This window comes from Pempheris klunzingeri, chromosome 10 (genome assembly GCF_042242105.1).
Source record: "Pempheris klunzingeri isolate RE-2024b chromosome 10, fPemKlu1.hap1, whole genome shotgun sequence".
In the NCBI taxonomy this organism is placed as follows: domain Eukaryota; kingdom Metazoa; phylum Chordata; class Actinopteri; order Acropomatiformes; family Pempheridae; genus Pempheris; species Pempheris klunzingeri.
In genome coordinates, this window is record NC_092021.1 from 24,477,800 (window position 1) to 24,499,808 (window position 22,009).

The following is a 22,009-nucleotide window of genomic DNA, read 5'->3' on the forward strand; positions in this document are numbered from 1 at the left end:
TGCCAATAGCAGACCTCCAAAATACTCTGAGTACTATATTATCTTTTTATTTAGGAAGTCATCACTGAAATAAGGACCAAATAAAGTTGATGCATCTCTCTCTCTATCTGTGTTTTGTCCTTCCATCCATCATCTCACATGAAACCGGAGCTTCTCATAAATTCAGGATTTAGCTGGCTTAATGTGAACGTCTGGAGAGGTCTTCGTCTTGTAACACCTAAAGACAAAGCTGTGTTTTGCACTGATGACGGCATCAGTTTGCATCCCCAAAGAAAGTTCCCCCCAAAGAGAAATTAAAAGCTAAGATTGTATGAAAGCCTGGAATAAATAAAAGCCCAAAGCTTCCCAAAGGTTGGGAAGTTCTTGTCTGAGTGAAAAAGAACCACAGGTGAGCTGCAGTAAAGTTTTAGTATTCACCATCAACCCTTATCCACACTGGCTGCATCCAGTCCATCGCTTTGCTCTGACAGCTTCATTGGGTTTTAATGGAATAATCTGTTCCCCTCCTGAGGTGGCAGATGTATTGAATTTCAAGTGTTCTCTATGCTTTGTCTGATCAGCGTCTCAGCACCTTCTCTGTCGACGTGTATTTAAAACATCATGCTGATTACACTCCTGAGAGACCTGAATTATGTGGTGAATTATTTAGCACTATATTACCAGTGTTTCAGTAGCACATCAAATATACACACAGTTGAGTTGAGAGTGTGAATATCACAGACGCCTGAAGGTCTTATCCACCATGCAGCTACCTCTTTTCTACTTTTCCTCCAGAAGAAAACTACTCGAAAAAGTTCCCGTGCATGAGTTAGCTCACATTTTAGAGACACTGCACCCCTTCACTCCCTCTTATTCATGGCAGCCTGTGCTCCTAACTAGTTTACGTCGTGTGTCGAAGTGAGCACTGAATCAGGACCATCACACACCAATAAATAAAGTTTCCTAGTATGTTTTTAAATCATGAATTAAAACATTAATTATGACATCATTTTGTTCGGCCTCATAAACAGATGAATATCACTAAAGTTACTAAAATAATAAAATGAAATACGAGAGAGAAATAATAATTTAGGGGAGCGGAAGGAGTTAGAAGGACACACTTCATGCACATGCACACACCGTCCCTAACACACTATTGCTTACACACACATCATTGATAAAGTGAGTTGTTGAGTCCTTTTATTTTGCCACTGGTTAGTATTCTGTGCATTTCTCTGTACCTCTGTATTATAGGCTGGGTTTTGTTTGGACCCAGTCTAATTGTATGAATTTTCTTGCTGGGAAAAAAAGGTTAATTTAGCTATTTAGATATTGGAGAGTCCAAGGCTCCTGCTTTGCTATACATGACGAAAACTGCTGACCCTTAAAATTAGTACGCTTAGTTTTGCTTCAACTGTGCTGTCAGTGAAGTATCTTAACTTATTTTCAAAACAAAAAAGAAAACTTTTTTCTACAAATTAAAAAGGTAAGTATATTAAAACAAAAGCACAAAAAGTAAACTGGGAGAACAGTTTACATGTATGGTTGCATTCTTACCGCTGCCAGCTTGTCAAAGCGGGCGAAGAGTTCATTAAGAGTCATCACCAACTCCTGTGCGGTGCACTGGGATGCCAGACTGGTGAAACCCTCGATGTCTGCAAATAAGATGCTGCAGAAAAACACAGAGAAGAGAAAACAGATTTCAGCACTCTACTCTGAGGCGCTGGTGGGCACATGGTGTCACCAGCCACTGCTCTCCCTCCACCTGCCAGCTTTGACAGGAAGGTGCAACCCGTCCACTTAATCTGGAGCAATGCTTCTCTAAACATGCATGTAAATGTCTGGGAACCTATGCAGAAAAGGAAGGGTGTTCTGGGTAATCATAGATTGCAAAGGCTCATAAAGGAACCGGTGTGTACAACTGCCAAATCACAACCACGCGTTGTGTAGAGACATTTATCGAGCCGGTCGATTGGTTTAGATGAACAATTCTAGTAATATTATAGCAGAAGTATACAAGTACAGATAATATTCCTCCCACTTGGTTGCTGGTGCAGCAGCAAGGATACGGTCACTCACCACCTTCCCAAATGTGAACACAATCAGTTTTGTTTGTTTTGCTCATGGCCAAGTCAACATTCCTCAGAGTCCCAAAACCAAAACCTATAACTCTGCGTAGAAAATCACTTCATCCAAAACAAAACACTGTGAGAAAAGTTTCCTCTAAAGCCCCTCTGCAACCTCTGGAGAGCCTGAGCATGCAGCAGGGCCTGCAGAGGCCTTTCTGTACCTCCTCGTGTGTGTTTCAGGTTTCCTCCCACCGTCCACAGACCAGTTGGGTTAAGCTGCAACTCTAAATTCCCCGTAGGGGTGAGTGTGAGATTGTCTGTCTCGATGTGTGAGCCTGTGGGAAAGACTGGAATTCTGTTCAGAGTCTACAGCACCTCTCTCCAAAAGTCAGCTGAGAAAGGTTCCCACTGTGACCCTGAAAAAGGATAAACTAGTGCTGATGATGGATGGAAAGTCGCTCCACGTCAGGCAGATTTCACAGAACATGCTTGGATGTGAGCTCACAGTGTTGGTTTGACGAGCTAAGAGAGATAAACTCCAACATGCTGATCGCAATAAAGGAACATGTAACCTCACACAGACCCCCAGACTATAAAAAACACATTAAAGGACCACTTTCTTTAATGTGTTTTTTATAGTCTGTGGACAACAGTGGTGTTATATCTGACAGGGGGACGAAGGATTGTATATTAGGCACTAGTTGTTCTCCGTATAAATTGTAAAGGCTTTTGACTATTTGTGACAATTTAATAATAAAAGAATAAAACATAAACAGCTATACTGATTTCTATTTCATCTAAAATCTGCATCTGCTTACAACTTTTACAAAAGCTTTTACCAAAGCTTGTTTCAGCTTGATACGAGAGTTTAAATACAGGAAACTGTTCGGCAGGAATTGAGGCAGGGGTTTGTGACTAAATAACTCAAGATGTCAAGATGTACCACTGGAGCCAGTGACGGAGGAGAGACGGTGCTTGAAGCATGTGCAAATGTTAATACAATACTTCTGTAATCTGGAGTTGAAAAGCACCAGATGGAGCATCTGTGCTAATGAGGTCTCGTCCTGGCAAAATGGCACAAAGAGAGGGACCTAATGCATTTGCAAGGACTTGGCACTTGTAAAAAAGTTAGTTGAGCCTCCCTGAGATCAAGGTAATCTGATACAGCAAAGGTCTTTTGCTGATCGAGACGTTTGCACGACTCTCCGCACACAGACACAACAGCAGGACAAGATGATCTCACCAGGCTGAATCACTTCTCTCAGAGTGAAACGAGGGTGTTGGGCTGGCAGGTACAGACAGTAATATGCTCAGCGTTCGCTCTGGGAGGCAGAGTCAGGTTGGTCTCATGTACACTCACAGATAAAACCCACGAGCTTGTCCTGAATGGCTTAAGTTGTTCTGTGAAGCATCATAACCCTCCACCACACAAAGTCACATCTCATGCTCGACATTTTTTCCTTCAATAAGCATGTTTATTCTCTGGTCACCGATCTCCTCCTCGGTTGAAACATGTGATGAACTCAGAGGGCAAAAACACGCCTCATGTCTATCGCTACTTAATACGGTTTAACACGGCCTTCCTCGCAGCAACTTCCCCCACGATGACTCACCTGAGCTTTAGTCAGTGCCTTGTGGGATCCCCATAAATCAAATACATTCAAAATATTTCTCAGAATGGTTTTTTAATTATGAACATCAGAGTATGGGCAAAAATTTAAATGTAAATGCGAGCTTTTGTGTCAACAGTTTGGGTAAGGCTGCAAAATTAGTATCGCTATTCACTGATGGCCTTATTGGTAATAATATGTAGATGTAGATTATTTCAATTAAATTACACACAAAACAAGAATAACTGCTGTTGAATTAACACATTAACACAATATTCTTCCTTTTCTATTTCAGAAAAGAAATATTGTTTATTTTCTATAATGTTTTATCTTAGATTTAGGTTCATAATAGGTATTTACATGCATAGTGTTTGCCGGCCAATTGGCTGTAAAAGTAAGCAGCTCATATTATTTGAATGGAGCACTTTGTTAATTAAAAAAAAAGAAACAGGCCATCAGCTGATCTGTGTCAGCTGACTGTTTCATTCACTTTTGCACAAGTTAACAAGGCAGTCATCATGATCTGACAATACTCCCACTGTGCTGGGTGTTCACGCCACCGCTGCTCTCACTCGTGCTGCTTAGCCGTTTTAAATCTACTCCGGATCACACGCGGAAATGTCGTTAGCTTGGAGCTACGCTTTTTCATCTGCAGTCACACAATTACAAGCTACCACACACTTGAACATGTTTTTTGAGCTGTGAAAGTGGAAACGGCTCAACACTCAATCTGCTGTTTGGAATCAGCCTGCAAGGCCAAAGAGAGAAGGGGGGGGGACAGACAGAGAGAGAGAGAGAGAGAGAGACAGACACAGACAGACAGACAGACAGACAGACAGACAGACAGACAGACAGAGACCCTGACCGGCCCGTTAATCTCAGTCAGTGACGGTTTAGTTTCTTCAGAACTTGTGAATCACCACAAACTGTAAGAAGTCGTTCAGCATCAAAGTGCACAAACCATCAGACCTGTACTGTCAGTAAAAACACCACCTGACCTTTACCACCAAACTAATATTTAGATATCTGGAGTTTAGTCAGTAACAACAACATAGTTCAGAAAAACGTTGTTCTCCCAGTGGGGTCCATCCAGACAGCCCCAAAATACACTGTGGGGCCCAAACTCACAGTTTTCTGTGTAACACAAGGGCGCGCACACACACACACACACACACACACACACACACACACACACACACACACACACACACACACACACACACACACACACACACACACACACACACACACACACACACACACACACACACACACACACACACACACACACCAAGCTGCATGATCTTTTGCAGGCTTACAGCCGGTGGAAATAAAAATAACCTGGACTTACCAGTTGACTAACACATTGGCTCATACTCTGTGTGGCTCTGCACAGGGGGGGGGGTCAATGTCAGATTTGGGACAAAACTTGTTTTACTCGTTTCTCTCCGATCATCATTTGATGATAAATGAAGTCTCGCTCTTTTTATACGTTGGCAGCCAATACCAAAGCAGGACTCTGCCCCTGTAATGACAGCTCCACCTGTCTCCTGTGGAGGGCAGGTGCACATAATCATATGTAAAGCTTCACCTCTTCCATGAGCAGGAACGACACATGAAGCCCCGTCTGACTGTTCGCATCAGCTGTTTTGTTCAGACCGTCCTTGCTACTCTGCAGATTCGGAGCAGAACTGGCTGCTTATTTTCCTTCTAACATGTTTACAAGGTTGACTTTCACTGGAGGGGGGGGAGGGGGGGCCTCTAACGCTGATGATTCAATACAACATCACAGTAGTATAAATACAGTCATGCCTGTAATTCAGCACATGTGTTTCACATTATATAAACTAGTATGTAGCATTATATTTCCTATTTGTTTGCTCTGTTGGTAACGTCTGCCTCTAACTTGCTATCTTCCCCGGAGCTTTTCTGTGCTTTCTCATCTCTCAGGTTCCTGTGGATCCTGGTCCTGGTCCCGCTGATGTGGTTCTCCATCAGCCAATGGATGTGCGTCTGTCCAAGGCTACAGCCTGTCCGTCCTTGGGAGCTGGATCTCTCCTTCACTGTGGTGCTCCCGGAGGTTTCTCTTTTCCCACTGGGTGTTTTGAGTTTTTCCTTCCCGAAGAAGGAGGGTCATAAAGGGCAGGTGATGCCTCGGACTGATCCATCGGACTGATCCACCGGACTGATCCATTGGCCTCATCGACTGCTGGACTCTTTATTAGATTGTTTGTTCGCTTACACTTGTTTATTTCAGTGAACTTTGTAAAGCACTATGAGACACTCTGTTGTGATATTGGGCTATACAAATAAATTGAATTGAATGCAGTGTGCTGTACTACTGTATCTCATCCATGAGTGTCATTACTCTTCCTCCTTGCTCCTTTCTGTTTTCACTGCTGAGGCAAAGTGATCTCTTTCATCGCTGGTTTCGCAAAATCACAGGCATCTAGCCGTATAACAAGCCGTATGTCCAGGCAGCAGCTTCCTGACTATGTGGAAGCAGCTTTCTGAGTCAGACCCCCAGGAAGGAGGAAAGAGAGCTTTAAATAAACAAAGGTTTCAGACCGAACGGGCTCACATGTACCTCACAGGGTAGCTGCCTGCTGCACAGCCAAGAACGTGGTGTGTTTGTATAGTTCGTGTGGGCAGCACATGCGGGTGCTAATGTTCATGTAAGCATGTAATAAAGTTTCTATTCTGGGTGTGTGACATTCATTTTGTGTGAGCGTTACGGCAGGGCTTCTTCAGGGTTCACGGACTTTTTCTCTTGGTTGCCGACATGTCAAGAGCACTAACATGTTCTAATGAAGCCGGCTTTCAAGACGCCTAAATTTCCTCAATTTGGGTCTGAGACTGAAAAGGATTAAGAGTCCCCACTCTGGGGTACACATTTCTCAGAATAATTGATTGCTTTCTGTGAACCGGTGCATGAGAGGTCGAGTAAAACCAGACATTGACCGATGTGTCTGAGCTCGGAGACAGCTCTGTCTCACTTCGTAGAGGCAGTGATGCTCGAAGAGGGAGGCAAGAGAGAAAAGGAAGGGTGGAGGAGGGAGGGAGAGGGGGGGAAAGATGCTCTGGAGACACCGAAGGGTCGACGCAGTAATGAGCACTTCAATTCACTTTTACATTATAATAATAATAATAATAATACATTTTGTTTTTAGGGCACAAGGTCGCCTTACAGAATACACATAAAACATACAATATAATAAATAAAACAGGTGTGAAAACAAGTAATAAAATACAGTAGCAGTGCAAAATGAATCAGAGGGAGTATGAAAGTGTGAAGAGATGGGTTTTGAGTCTGGATTTGAAGAGCAGTAAGCAGTCGGTGTTACGGAGGTCAGGGGGGGAGTGAGTTCCATAACTGGGGAGCCGAGTGGCTGAACGCTCGGCCCCCCGCGGTGACGAGGCGAGCAGAGGGAACAGAGAGATGGACAGAGGAAGAGGATCGGAGGGTGCGGGTAGGTACAGAAACGTGGATGAGGTCAGAGAGGTATGGAGGCTGTGGAGGGCTTTGAATGTGTGAAGCAGGACTTTATATTGAATGCGATAAGTGATGGGGAGCCAGTGAAGCTGCTGCAGGACGGGTGTGATGTGATGAGTGGAAGGTGTCCTAGAGATGATACGAGCTGCTGAGTTCTGGACCAGTTGAAGCTTATGGAGGGTTTTTTGGGGGAGACCGAACTGATGACTGCAAACTGAATTATCCCCATATGTTCAACATGACTACATCATCATCATCATTAGGCAAATGATGTGAGAGTGATTCCAACAAGCAGAATATCACTTTCATGCCCTTTTACATGCTGATAGCCAACCAGCTCAGCCAGGAAAAACTCCTAGAGGACAGGTTTGATGGGCCTGATGTCTTAATAAATCTATGTGTGTTCAAAACGGTATCCATTTCTTGCAATAAAAGTTTTGCAGCCAGAACCTTGTTTACCCTTGAAGATGTCTGTCAGCAGTCGGACTGGTGCCTCCTTCATGGTGGAGGTCTATGAGGAAGATGCATGCACATCAAATACAAGTCTGTGTGCAAAGCAGGAAATAAAAAAAAATGTCTTGGAACGTAACACAAGGGTGGCAAAACCATTCAGAATGTATATTTCTGCATTATAAAAGCTAGATTACAGCCTGTCTTGTGATGAAGATATTTATAGTCAAGTACATGTGCAGATTTTCTGATATACGTCCCCTCCCCACGCCCACCACTGACACAGTGAAGCAGAGAGCGAGGCCACTTCCCACAGCCTCCTGCGGCGTCACAGGAGACAGCGGGCAGCCAACGACAAAACCAGGAGGGTCGTGGAGGCTGCGACGAGGACGCCTGGGGTCTTTGTGACAGTGGATGCAGAGGAGATCCTGAAACATTTTGTTATTTAGTCCTCGTCGTGTCCTTCTTTAAAGCCACAAGGATTCAAGGGAATCATTTTACCAACTGATAACAACACGTGGAACGGTCTGAAATGATAAGCACACAGTGGGTTATGTAAAAATGTGAATGCCTTGAAGATAAATGTATGACTGTGTGTTGGGGATAAACAGAGCCGTTAGTGATCAGTTCAGGGGGAGCTGAGGCCAAGAGACCGAAGACAGCAGAACTACTCTCTTTGAGGAGGAAAACTGGAAGCACAACAAATCCATCAGCCATAACTCTGTACTGTCCACGTCAAGAGGTGGTTATTCCCTTTGATGCCTGGACAATGACGAGGCCACAATGTCGTCACTGAACGGAGTTAAATCATTTATGTATACCTCCAGATGTAGTCTCATCTGGCTGCCAGTGTTAAAGGGTAAAATACTCAAATGCTACATCAGGATTCAGGTGTGATTCATTTCCTGTATAGTGGGTTTATACCTGTTTCATGTTGTTTTTATGGTGAGAACTCTCATCTGATTCAACTGGTGAACAAACATCTCAATAAACTTCCTCTGTTGTTGTTGGTTGTCTTACACTCACAAAGCTTGATCCTCCTGCAGGACATTAGCGCTTTGGGGAACCTATCTATCTATAGATGGGCCATGGTGTCATGAGAGTGGTACAGGTAGAGCACGGCAGACTACACAGCTAAACATTCCCTCCCTCCCCGTCTACCTTCACATCAGCCAGCCAGGCCAAAAATGTACCAAATTCTTTGCTCAAACTGGTCCTTAGCAGACATAACAACTGATGCAGGATGTGGAGGGATTAGATCTCGAGCAAACAGTCACACTGAGAGCTTTTACATAAGAGTTTAGGTGCAGTAAGAGCATGTCCTCATCAGAGTACGACAAGGCTGCGGCGACGTAGACATCTACGCTGCATCGACACTCTTTTTAAAAGAAGTAAACAGAAATGGATTCACAAGGAGAATTTGAAAAACAGAGATCATATAGAGGGTAATGCAGTATGTATGCTGTCCCATCTCCTGCTTGCAGAGCCGCCACCGCAAAATCTGTTGTGGGTCAAATCTCAGCTGGCCCAGAGCTGTGCTGCACTACCATTGCCTGACTGTGTGATCCCCTCTTGTCCGGCACCAGCGCTGCCACCGGCCAACCGCCTTTTATCTCACCCCCGGCTGCTTAACCCCACCGCTCTGCTGGTGGCTCGCTAACCTCAGCCACCAGAAAAATCTCACACGGGCCTCATCGTCGTTGTCTGGCTCAGACTTTTTATTCTGAACTGCTTCTCTGTCTTGGACCAATATCTGTTACCCCTCCTATCCACAGCTGTCTTCATTTCATGTTCTTGTAAATGAACTTGTTCTCTGCTCATTTGCACACCGTGTGTCTTTATGCTGCCCTCCCTCTCATCTGCTGAATCTTGCAAAGCATCCAGACCTCAGTTTAAGATGCATACAGTTCCTCTAAGCTGAATTCAATCTCATCTGGTATGAGTATAACAATAAATATTGGCTAAATAATCCTTTACTTAGACATTATTATGTGTTTTTTTTTTTGCTAGATATCATCGTTACTTGTGTAAAACGCCGTGAGCATTGACTGATTTGTATGTTGCATGTTTGCCGCCTTCATGGGTGTTGCTATTTACTCACCAAGGACAGATTCTCAGGTGAAGCCTGGCTCCAACAGCATCAGCAGAAAGGCCTTACGTAACACACACCCGCATAATTAACTGCACCACACATGCTAAACCCATGTTTGTTTGCTGTGCAGTGTCAAACCTTGTCCTTACTTCAATTAGAACACGGAGAACAAAAGCAAGGTCTGTTCCTTTAATTTATGCAATGTTCTTTCCATGTCTTTCTCTTCAGGGTGCTACTGGCCTACATAACAGCAACAGCAGCTACAGTCACAGTGTTCTGAATATTTCTCCAATGCTAACAGGGCGACCTGGCAGCATCAAAACATCCACCCCAAAGCCCTCTTGCATAATACCTTAGTCAGCGCACATTTTGGCCTCACAGCCGAAGCCACAGGACATCACTTACTCCAGAGGACAAACACAAGTGGGATGCTACACTCTCAGGAAAAGGTTTTGTAAAAAAAAAGAGTTTTTGTTACTGGGCAATGATCAAATATGTTTAGGTTGGATTTATTTCATCCTGGAATCAGATTTAAATCTTAATAGCAGCATCAAATCTGTTACTTTGTCAGCTTACTACCATCAAAATACTGCAGGAGCTGGAGGAATAACGTTCCAACAAGCTTACCCATGCCTTTATTTCCAGTGCATCGGACTACTGCAATGGTCTCCTCACAGCTTTCAAAAAAAAAAAAAAAAAGCTGTGTGGCAACGCCCACTTCTTTAAAGTGATGCTGCCAGAACAGCAGCTCTAAAATCCTCACAGTGGCTACCAGTCAGAGAATTGATTTTAAAAAAATCCCTCTTTGGCGGGGGGGGGCTCACATACATCTGCGGCAGGCTTTTGCCATATGAACTTCCGAGGACCCTCGGGACAAAAAACATGGGGAAGCAGAAATTGTTTTATTTGTATCATGCAGCACAGACATGGAACAACCTCCCAGAGGATAATTAACAGGCCTCAAACTCTGACCACCTATAACTGAAAGCTACTGTTCTATTTCACACAAACTGCTAGAAACTGACTGAGCTCAGCCTTTAAATAGTCTTCACTGTAACCGTTTCTGTTCACGATCCCAACAGAGCTGATACCGAATATAGATATATATATATATGTGTGTGTGTGTGTGTGTGCAGAGCTTCAGCCTCTATGAGTCCACATCCTTCCATGAATGGTAATCTTATGCTCCTTGTCGGCCTTGGGAAGTGAGATGTGATAAAAAATGGATCAAGAGTGAAGTCAGGTGGGACAGGGGATAAGAAGATTCAGGGAAAACATATAAAATGTGTTCTTTTATCTTCCTATTTCACATGATTTGAACGGCACTGTCTTTTATCCTTCATGTCTCTTCTCTGCACTAACTGTACATCTTTTTTTACCTTTGCTGTATTTCTATAACTCAGCAAAGCACTCGTGTATGAAATGTGCTACACAAACAAAATTGCCTCGCCAAATTAATGGTACCCTTTGTGATCGGAGGGTGTAATTGTGCCTTTTATGGCCCATCTGTGAAAAATAACCTACTCTGGTACCTGAATTTAGAATAGAGGGCAAACAAATATGCAGTCACATACAGACTTTGATGTATAGCTATTGTAGCTACTCCTTCCCTCCTTCCCTCCTTCCCTCCCTCCCTCTCCACCTCTCTGCTTCCTCTGTTTCTCCTCTTATTCTTTAGTTGTAGCTGTGGGAGCTGTCACTTCTCTTCCTGTTGTTACTTGGCCTCTCAGCAGAGCCCCAATTACCAAAGGCCACTGCCCGCTTCCTGAAAGGGCCAGTCACACCTGGTTAGCTACTCATTAACCACAGACTTATAACCACAGACAGAATTCAGCCAAGCTTAATGGATGCTGCTAATGTGCTCCCTACTCCCCAGTGAGACACAGAAAAAAAAAAAAAAAAAAAGCCTACAGTAGGATACTCTACTCTACCAAGCCAAGGCTTCACCTCCTCTCCTCCTCCTGTGTCTCTTGGCTTTGTTTGCTCCAGCTGAAAAAGCAGATTTCTGTTGGTTTGTTTCTTCGAAGTAAGCGAAGAGTAACTTCTAGACTGAGCGCTGACTTTTGTTTAACCTTGACAGCTGCAGTAATTAATACATCCACCGTGAACCAACACCACGGTGTTTGCTTCTCGAGTGCAGACAACACAGCTGTCTTGTTATAATGGCCAAACATAAGTGCTCATGTGGTTTGGTGCACATTTGTTTCACTGAGAATTTCTTCCGTCGCAAACGTCCTCATTTTTCACCTTTGCCATTTCTCCAAAAACAATCTGCTCTCTTTACTTTTACTGAACTCTTAAACTTAGGCAACAAAATAAGGATAATTTCTGATAATGATCGCATTAACAGTGATGAAAAGGCCGTTGTGTAGAGAGCTCAGCGTACGTGGCCTGATGTTCTAACCCCCGAGGATTCAAAGGGACACATCAAAGTGATCAAGGGCTTCAATAGCAGCTATTATGCATCAAGGTTTGGGCTCCCACCTGACTGTGACAGCTACAGGCCATAAAACTCTCACTGCACAGCTTGATACTTGGGCTGCTGTTGCCTCACACACATGCACACCCACACACAGCCATAACAAGACTGTTTCTCATTGTGATCTTGCTGCAGTGGTGTATTCCTCCACAAGGTGGTACCAAACCTACCCACAGCTTCACCCGTCCTGTGGGGTCACACGATCTATTTCACGAGCTCATTGTTCACAGTTATTAGAGCAAAACAGCATCAAACACACACAAATAATGTAAACCGCCGACCAACGCTGCATCACTGAGACAGGAAGGGCTCTGGACAAAAGACGGGAGACTCGACAAACACTGTAAACAAACAGCATCCACCGCCTGTGAGTGTCACACAGGAAGCAGTCAAAGCATCGATTAGGTCAAAGTCATCAATCAGGAGTCAACGGACGAGCAGGGAAAGATCAAGGAGGCAGATCATGCCTGACGCCAAAGACTATCTTTAAACAGAGACTGGGGGGGCCGTGATCTCCTCCTCACACACGGACGCCTGTTATCACATGATGGGGATTCCACACATACTGGGAATCCATATAAAAAGCATGACATCAGCAGCACATAAACATGATTGAAGCATCCATTTGTTCGACCTCTGTTCAACTATCTCTGTCGTCAGAACCAGCTGATAGGACAACTGTCAGACAGACTGTCCTCACCGGGCTCAATGACAAAAAACTGCCACTATTAAAGGAGCATACCGGAAGAAACCGGACAGCAGGTCGTGAAAAACTCATTTCACATACTGTTAAATAAATGCACAACATGTAAAAAAAATGGGAGACTGTGTTGCGTTTATATTCTGTGTGATAGACATCAAAAACAGTTCAAGAAACATTTTCTGTTTGGTTTGCCCTTTAGACCAAGTGATAAGAACTGGACCATCTCCCTGACAACTGAGCAAACTCCACTGATGGAGGCCATAAGATGCGGCTGAGAGCTCTGCACAAAGTGCTGAGAGGGTTTCTGGAAGTGGATCAGTGATGAAGCTTCAAGCTCGCTTCCTCCCCACTGCTCACTTAGCAGGTACATGCTACGCTACAGGGATGAAGTTACAACATGTAATGACCGACGCATGTTTTATGATTCATCGTGCATCAACAGGTATTATTGACGAGGTGACTTCTCAGTAGCATCAGTTCATCTACACTTCAAAGATGGTGTAAGTGAACTGCTTCAGTTCAGCTCACTCAAAAACACTTGTATCCATCAGTATCACGTGGTTGTAAAACTCAAAGTGACCCAGCAGTTATGAAACCAAACACACCAAAAATAATCCATCAAAGTAAATATTGACTTCTTGCCACTTATGGACACACACTCGTCCTGCCATTGTCTGGGATAATCTGAGGACCTGAACCCGTCTACGTAAGGTTTGGGGTGTTCAGCACTGATAAACTGATAAACCACCATTGTTGGCCAACAGGCCTGATCAATGCTACAGAGCGATCAGAGGTCATTTCAGCAGCTCCACCTCTTCCTGAGGAGTTTAAAGTAAAATCAGAAGCTTGAAATCCCCCTTTATCAGCCTTTTTCTTTAAAAATGTTTTTAGGTCTTTAAGACATAAACCCACAGTTTAAATTATCAGTACAATATTTCCTTTAGCTCTAAATGAATAAATGTTCTTTAAAGGCTAAAACTTTATGATCTCTTTAAATTTACTTGCTTTAAATTCTTGATTGTTTCCTTTATGGAGCCCAGCTGCTGCTCAGAGATGCTTCTAATTTTTAGCTCACAATATCTTTATTCTATTAAAGTTTAGAGGATATTACTCTGCACACTGCATGTGGAGACAGGTGATAAATACTCTGGGAAAATACCATGCAGCCTATTGTCATGGTAACGCCTGCAAGTCTCCCTCCTCTTCTGCCTTTTGTCTGTGAGTGGGCTGCACCATTCAGGACTAATCTAGATTAAAGCACGGTTCATGCTGCAGTTCTGTCGCCCCTACATTGATACATAAATGTTGTTTTATATGATTCTATATATTTATATTATATATTTATTTATCTACCTCCTCCTCATGACAGGCCTGAGACAGCAAACACATGAGTTTACTCTTATATTCATCATATATCTGCTAAATGTGCATTAAGTTCAACAAATATTAATCTAAACAGTTTGATCGTTGAGATTAGATTTAGATTATTTAGCTAACCTAAACAGGGCTAAGTCTTTCTTTAACACTAGGTTGCACCAGAATGTATCTATAATAATTTAATATCATTATCTTAATACAGATTAGGTTCCATTTTAGTTTGGCTAAACTTAAATAAATACTTGAATCAGGTTTGAATATCATCCCAGCTGTGTTGCATCCTTACATACAATAAGCCCCCGGGTGAGTAAGACATGGGTTGATGATTTAAACTTGATCTAATCTTGAATATCATCTTAAAACATCATAAGATGACGGCCAGGCTGAATGTGATCCACGTCAGAAGGACCACAGACACGTCACGTTCTCGGGGGGGGGGTCACGTTTAAATTAACCTGGTGTTACCTGACGTTGTCGTGCTTCTGGATGTAGATCTTGTGAAACATCATGTCCTCCTGCTTGGCGTTGATATCAGCTTTCATCTCCATGGCAACATGGCGTGGAAGCACTGAGAGCAGAAGACGTTCCTGCAGGAAAAGCGTGGGGGGAAAATAAGTTCAATTGACAAGCGTAAGTGCATCAAGAGGTGCAGGTTTTGGCTGTCTGGGGGGAGGGGGGGGGGCATTGTGACTAACACCAGCCCTCCAAATGGTAATGAATAAAGGCCTGCATAGTGATTACACCATTACATTTACAGTAATTACCTCGTGCAAGTCTCAAAATCATTTAGAAAGCACAGGGTAACAGCTATAGGGAAAAAAAAGAAATCTTGCAAATGTATTTAGAATTAGTATTTACAATATTTTGTAAAATGTGCCGGTTCTTCTCTTTAAGTAAAACTGGATCACTGTGGATACCTGACTCAACAGGTCCAGCTCTAAATACACAGGTTTCCCAGGGACACCATTTTGAAATGTGCACACAGACAAAAGTATACAGCTGCAAAGCGGAAGGAGTCATTCAAGTGATGAAAATAATAAAACAACAATCGGGTAGGTAGAACAACACACAGACTGAAGTGCAGTTTATCCACATCCTGTTTCCAAGCTTCAAATTCTGTCATGTTGAAGTTGAAGTTAAAGATTTTTCTTCACAGCTGAAACATTTAGCAGTTTAAACCAGTTCACTTTTGCATTTTGAGTCAATGTTGGGTAACTAATGTAGTGTTTTGTTCCCATTTGCAACAGCAAAGCATTCTGGATTTGGTACAGCTCTCATTCACACATCTGACTGGCCTCTTTCTCCATAGCAGCAGAGGATCATGGGTATCTAAGGCCACTTGCCATCACAAACCGGCTTAGAAGAAACAAAAGAGAAATCATTAAAATAGATGACCCATATGAGCCTGAAGCATTATTAAATCATTAGGGAGACGCCACTCGGGGAAATACTTTCAGAAACATGCAGCTTCGTCCATTTTACACCTCTGGTGGGAGGAGTTGTTGAGACAGATGTGCATTAAAATGACAGATCACAAAAGTAACAGGTGGGAAATGTTCCATTACGACTTCAGCGTATCGCTTACAGCAGAGAGTTACTCTCTGAACTGACCAGCGACAAGGTGTCGGGTTCAGTAGTGTCATAAAGTGTCTCAACTGTGGCAACTTTTTCTTTTTCCCTGAATTGATGAACTTTTATTGCATGTTAATGGTAACGAGGGGCAACAGTTTGTAAGACTGTGATCAATGCTTTGCTGATGGGTCAGTGTGTGTTGGGCTGTGCAGACTTTCAGTGCACAACTTGTAGCTTCAACTCGTATGTAATTCAAGCTTGAGAGAGGAGGCAAACATCACAAAAACACAAACAAATATTAGGGAATATTCTCATACTCATGTTTGAAATGTTCATATGCAGATTGCAGGCTTGTCATAAGTTGAGGTTTTAGTTTCTAACATGTTTTAAATTCACTGGTAACTGCAGGAATTAAACAGGCAGCGTTGACAGTGAAGGGACCAAACACATAACATTATTAACTTATTAGTGTGGTCCAGCTTAAAATTATTTTTGTTTCTAGCTACATTCCTCCTTGTAAATCCATGTGTCCTGTTAGCTTCAGCTAAAATCATGTGGCCTGTTGTAAAAAAAATATATATATAAAGACTTGAACTGCAGGGATGAGTGTTTTCACATATTTTATATCTCAAAGGCACATTTTTCCCAGAAAGTAGCACCATTTTTGAATATTAAAAATATCAATAAATGAGCAAACTTGACATCATACCAATATAACTTGTGCCCCCGTGGCTGCATGTCTCTTCTCAGTCCAAAACACGTGTGTTTCCATTGAAAATATCTGTCACACAGCCTATTTTATAAAATCTGATACTCTATTTAACATTTGCACCTGACATCCTCCACAAAGCAGTAAACTACTGTGGATCTACAGTGTTTAATACTCAAATCATAGTTTTCCACTAAAGTATTCCTTCATTGGATTTAATAACAGATGTTACGGTTGCTTCCCCTCCACTCTTACCTCCTTGTCTCCTGTCACCATAAATCTGTGCTCACTCTCACCTGTTGCTGGTTTTCCCTCTGAGAGTGGAGGCGAGCCTGGATGCATTCCCTGGTCTCCTGGAAGGCCTGCCTCTGGGAGCCCTCAGCGGGGTAATGGGTGCACACTCCCACGATGTTGGTGCAGGAGAAAATCAGCACATTGGACACTATCTGTGGAAGAAGGTGAGAGAGAGAGGGAGGGAGAGAGAAGGAGTTAGGACGTAAGGAAGTGGGATCCATGTGAGCCACAGGTCAAAGACTCATTTGTCTTTCTCTCTCCTCGCTGTTTGCTCTCTAACAACATTAACTACAACTGGTTTTGAACACAAACAATCACTCCCTTTTAACTGTATGCAACCAGCTGAGAGATTTTATGCCCTGTAGAACAAGAGCCCTCCCTGTACCGCTGAACAAAGGGACTAGTTTAGGTGCTGATGTCTGTGCTCATTCAACTTCTCTCTATTACTATAAGAACAGGAGAGGAGCCCATTTCAGCAGAACATTTACATTTCATGACATCTGGGGCCTGATGGGATGCTGCACCCACAAAAGAAGGAAAATAAGGAATACATGCAGCCCCACGTGTTCTTTCCACTTAGTATTACTGCTTCTGAGTGACGTGTGCGGTACAGAAATGTGACATGAGGTCAAAGGGGCAACTTTTTAAGACTATTTAAGCATCGTATGTCTTTAACAGTCTCAGAAATGTGTGTACTGCATGTTCTCCTTGAGCCTAAGTAAACAGATTAACATACTGTCACACAAAACATGCAGCAATCGGACGATAAATACATCATAACTGTGACCAACTAGTGTGTCATCAGCAGTACCCTGATAATAAACTGCAACTCATGCATTCAGACCGCTCTGCTGATGGCACTACTGGTTGATAGGACCAAGGACAAAACCAGTGTGGTTCACAGCAGGTGCACAACCTCTAGATAACTAGTGAAAAGGATTTCTAACACTAAACAATGTGTGTTATGAATCTGGTGTAAGAATGTGAACAAAGATTTAGTTTTGAATCAACAAGTGGACCCTCAGGGACATCTTGAAAAACTAGAATTACCGCCTCGCAGTTGTACGCCTCCGCCAACCAGTCAAGTTTCAGTTTACATTCATGCCAGTCGAAACCCAAGATAGTGTCACCAACTCAGTGTCCAGCCAAATGTGAAATATGGGCCCAGTCTCTTCTTCTGTTCAGGAGCTACGGCGTTGAATAATGGCAAGAAAAACAGTGAAGTTGACCCTTGACCTTTTTCATATAAAATGTCATCACTCCATCTTTTAATCCTATTGGTCGTAATCAGCGTGTGAATTCTTGATGTGCCAAAAAATGTGTTTTGAAAGGTCACTGTGAACTTGATCTTTGACCTCTGACCACCAAAATCTAGTCCAAGTGGACCTTTGTGCCAGATATAATGACATTTCCTCGAGGTGTTCCCAAACTATCGTGTTCCTGAGAACAGGACAGACGTGCAGTCGGTGACCTTCAACCACTAAAATCTAATTAGTTCATCTTTGAGTTCAAGCGGTGCCAAATTTGAAGAAATTCCTTCTAGCCCTTCCTCGGATATCACATTTGCAAGAGTAGGATGGACGGACAGATGGGAGGATAACCTGAAAACATAAAGCCTCTTGGTCATCGTGGAGGCATAAAAAAACATGGTGCTGTACTTTTCCACAGTACCAGCAGCTTGTTTGGGGCACAAGAGTAGAAAGAGGAGTGAAACCTACACACACACAGGGAAAAGCTTTGAAAAATGTAAGGATTTGCTGCTTGTCTTTGTCTTCTGTGACAGTAAAATAAATATCTTTGGGTGCAGGGTGTCCGGATTATGAAGACAAACACAAAAACAAAACAGAGGTTAAAAACCACACACAGCATTTTTAGGCACTTCCTGGTCTGGCCCTTGGTTATAATGCTGTGCATCTGACCGCTCGCTGTACGTACTAAAGGGTGACATAAGATCTTGAGATCCTCAAAAATCCCAAACATGCATGTAAACGGTGCTTTTACGCGTACTTAACAAATCGAGTTAGTGCAGAAAGCCGACGGTACATCTGGTTTATTAAGTGTTACGTAAAGGAGAAACCTGGTTTTCATAATCGTGGTGTTTAGGGAAACCGGATAGCCCCAGCTATAAAAAGCATGTGCTGCGAGGAAGAGACATACAGGCAAACAGACAGACAGACGCACAAGAAATCAGGAAGCAGTGAATCGCTCAAGTTCAGAATATTTTATTTGTCCCTAAAGGTAAAACTCTGCAGCTTTTTGTTTGTTAATCAACTTCAAAACATCAACTGGGGACACAAAATACATTTATTTTTCTCAAATCATCTTAACAGGTGAGATTAACACAGTTGCTTTGCATCTGATATGAAAATGAGTCGTTTGTGTGTCACCACTTGAAGCACGTTGGTCCAGTAATTTCAATGTGTGTGTGTGTGTGTGTGTGTGTGTGTGTGTGCCCGACTGGAACTTGAATTTTTAATTTGGAGCAAATCAGTACGTCCAGGTTTCACAGACCCCGTCCAAGTTTTCAACTATCAAACAGCTTGCAAGCTGTCATGTGTCCAAGCCACCAATGCTAAAAGACATTGTTTCCATTCAGTGCCAGGCATACAGTGGGTCCTGGGACTGGCAGCCAGCAGCAAGCCAAAGCCAGCAGCCCATTCTTTTCATAGAGCCAGTTAATGGGCTGAATCAGCCAGCTGAATCACATTCACACCACGGGCCTCTCTGTTGCCGGAACAAACTGAACAAACACAGCACGTCTTTATCAAGTCAAAAACCCCTTAGCAGGTCTCCATGCAAAAACCAAGCACACTCAGAGGAAGAGCGTCTGGTGCAAGACCGGCCTGGAAGTGAGGCACGACCAAGCAAAATAAAGAAAAGAGGTGTGAGACGAGGAGAAGGTGGTGAATTTAGAAAAGGTTACACTTCACTGTTTCTGCTGCTTATCTTACTGAGACGCTATTACGCTAAACCGGACTGACCCACGGAAGACAAATGACTTTTTGGGTAAACAGAGGCCAGGCCACGATAAGCACTCTCGCCCAAGTGTACAGAAACAGAGGTTTATTTCCCATGACAGTCTCTATTTTGGCTTTTCTTGCCAATAGCATTTCAGTCCAGGAACAAAACAAACAAACACACAAGCTATTAAGTTATTAAGGATTCAGTAACATCTGTCAGCTCACTTTAAACATTCATCTGTCTAAAAAAAACAATTAAGAAGGAAGAGGTTCTAGTGTTGGAGATGAAGCAGCAGCAAATATCAATAAACACGACCTGGAAAATCTGCATGAATGTTTGTTTCTGGTCAGCTGTTGGCCAATCACAAGTGCTGAAGCGAGCAGCTGAAGCTCTGCTCCGACTACAGAAAAGTCATTATGTTTTCCTGTCCATGAGGAGCATATTAGCATAACAAATGTGTTTGAGGCGTATAATCAGACAAGCATGCGCTGTTTAGCTCCTGGTACAAATCCCCACGGGCCTCAGGAGCCTGACTGTAAAGGTGTGATAGCTCCCGCTAAAAGCAGGAAAGCGAAGGAGGAAAACACAGACGCCACATTGAAAGGTGAGTTTTGGCTTCGGTGGAGTTGGCTGCAGCTGCACATGGAGCTTCACCGCAGCCTCGTAGCATCCCACCCCCACACTGCCATGGAAACGGCATGCATTAGATAAAGTCTTTCAACAGGTCAATACAAATATTCCCCGGCAGTAGTCTTATTCTATTAATACTGCAAGCCCTCACCCGGGCCTTATTTGGAAACATATGGGCTTTTCCTCACCACAGACGGAAAGAGAGCGCAGAAAAACACAGCTCCCATGTTTAATACAGAGGTCATCCCCAGGGTAAGAACACAGAAATCTATTATCAAGTGACTGCAGAGGAGAACTGATGAGGTCTGTGCGGATTATCAGCATTCATTGATATAAATAAATCAATGTCTTCTCAGACTTAACATACCTAATCAGGTACAGATCATTTCCCTCAGTGATTCACGCTGACTCATTTTCATACTATTCAAAACCCGCTGAATCAAAGACAGTCGAGAGCACTCGGCCAGTCATTAGGAAACACGGAAAACACAACCAGCTTAAATTCAGCTCAAAGACACCAAATGACCCAAACAGGCTGTTGCAGATTATGAAAGACAAGCAGCTGAATTCCCACTGAGGAGACAAAATGTGATGCAACACTCCAGGTAAAGCCTAATGCCGGTCCCACAGGTACTCTACTCTTTACACTTTTAGCAACCAGCTCCAGCTAATAAACATCTGCAGTGCTCAGCCTACACAGCCAACACAGCTGTCCTGTGGTGTCTTTTATAAAGAGAGCTGTTCAGCACATGACCACATCGACACTGCACCGTCAACACCTCGGGTTTATGATGCAGCATGGAGATTTAGAGAGACTCAGCTGTCATGTTAGATCATTTCAGTTTTACTGATTTTAGAATTTCAGAAAAGCAGCAAGTCTTGAATGCCTGATTTGTGGTTTCACAAACATCTCATAACAGCTTTTTATTTCGATTATAATAATGTTTTTAATGCTCTCTGTCCTCATCAGTTGCCTTTGCATTGTATTTCACACCACGCTGGGATGAAACGACTTTCAGCAGCGAGAACAAGCTCCTAAATAACTAAACTGGTTTAAGTTCTCGAAGGAAGCTTCTTTTACTATATTCCATGTTTCCTCATGTGACTCGTTAGCTGGTCATGGTTGAGGAATACTTACATAGCATGTTATGCTAATAATGCTACTACTTTATCATATTTCAGCAAAATCATATTATGGTAAGATTTTCATACCGTGTTATAATCTTTAATCTTTAATCTCTTGCACACATTTATCATATAAATATATATATATATAGATATTGGAAAATATCTGTATCAATATTGTGATATCATACAGCCCAGTCCTACCGTTAGGACACGATTATTAGCTCATTACACAATAATCAGAAAACCATAATGTCATGTTACTGCAGCATTGACCTCATTATCTCCTGTGGGGGTTCATATGTTCTGTCTTTGGTTGTTATAGAGGCTGAATGGATTTACGCCGACCTGAGCGCAGCATTAATAACTCAGTTCTCAGTTTTAGGTGACCGGTTTGATTTCACATCCAGAGCAACAACTGCACAAGAAACCCTGCATGCTGTATCCCCAGTAAGTGTGCTAATTA

The 22,009-nt window shown here is 42.9% G+C and overlaps 1 protein-coding gene across 1 annotated transcript in view; it reads right to left on the bottom strand.

The window, feature by feature from the left end:
• The window catches only part of adcy5 (adenylate cyclase 5), a 75,014-nt gene that overhangs the window by 23,377 nt on the left and 29,628 nt on the right, over window positions 1–22,009 (bottom strand). Inside the window, exons 2-4 of the mRNA XM_070837833.1 lie at window positions 16,830–16,979; window positions 14,718–14,839; window positions 1,537–1,648 (exon numbers count right to left, since the gene is read on the bottom strand). Coding sequence (XP_070693934.1) covers window positions 1,537–1,648; window positions 14,718–14,839; window positions 16,830–16,979 — 384 coding nt within the window. The remainder of the gene's footprint in view (window positions 1–1,536; window positions 1,649–14,717; window positions 14,840–16,829; window positions 16,980–22,009) is intronic.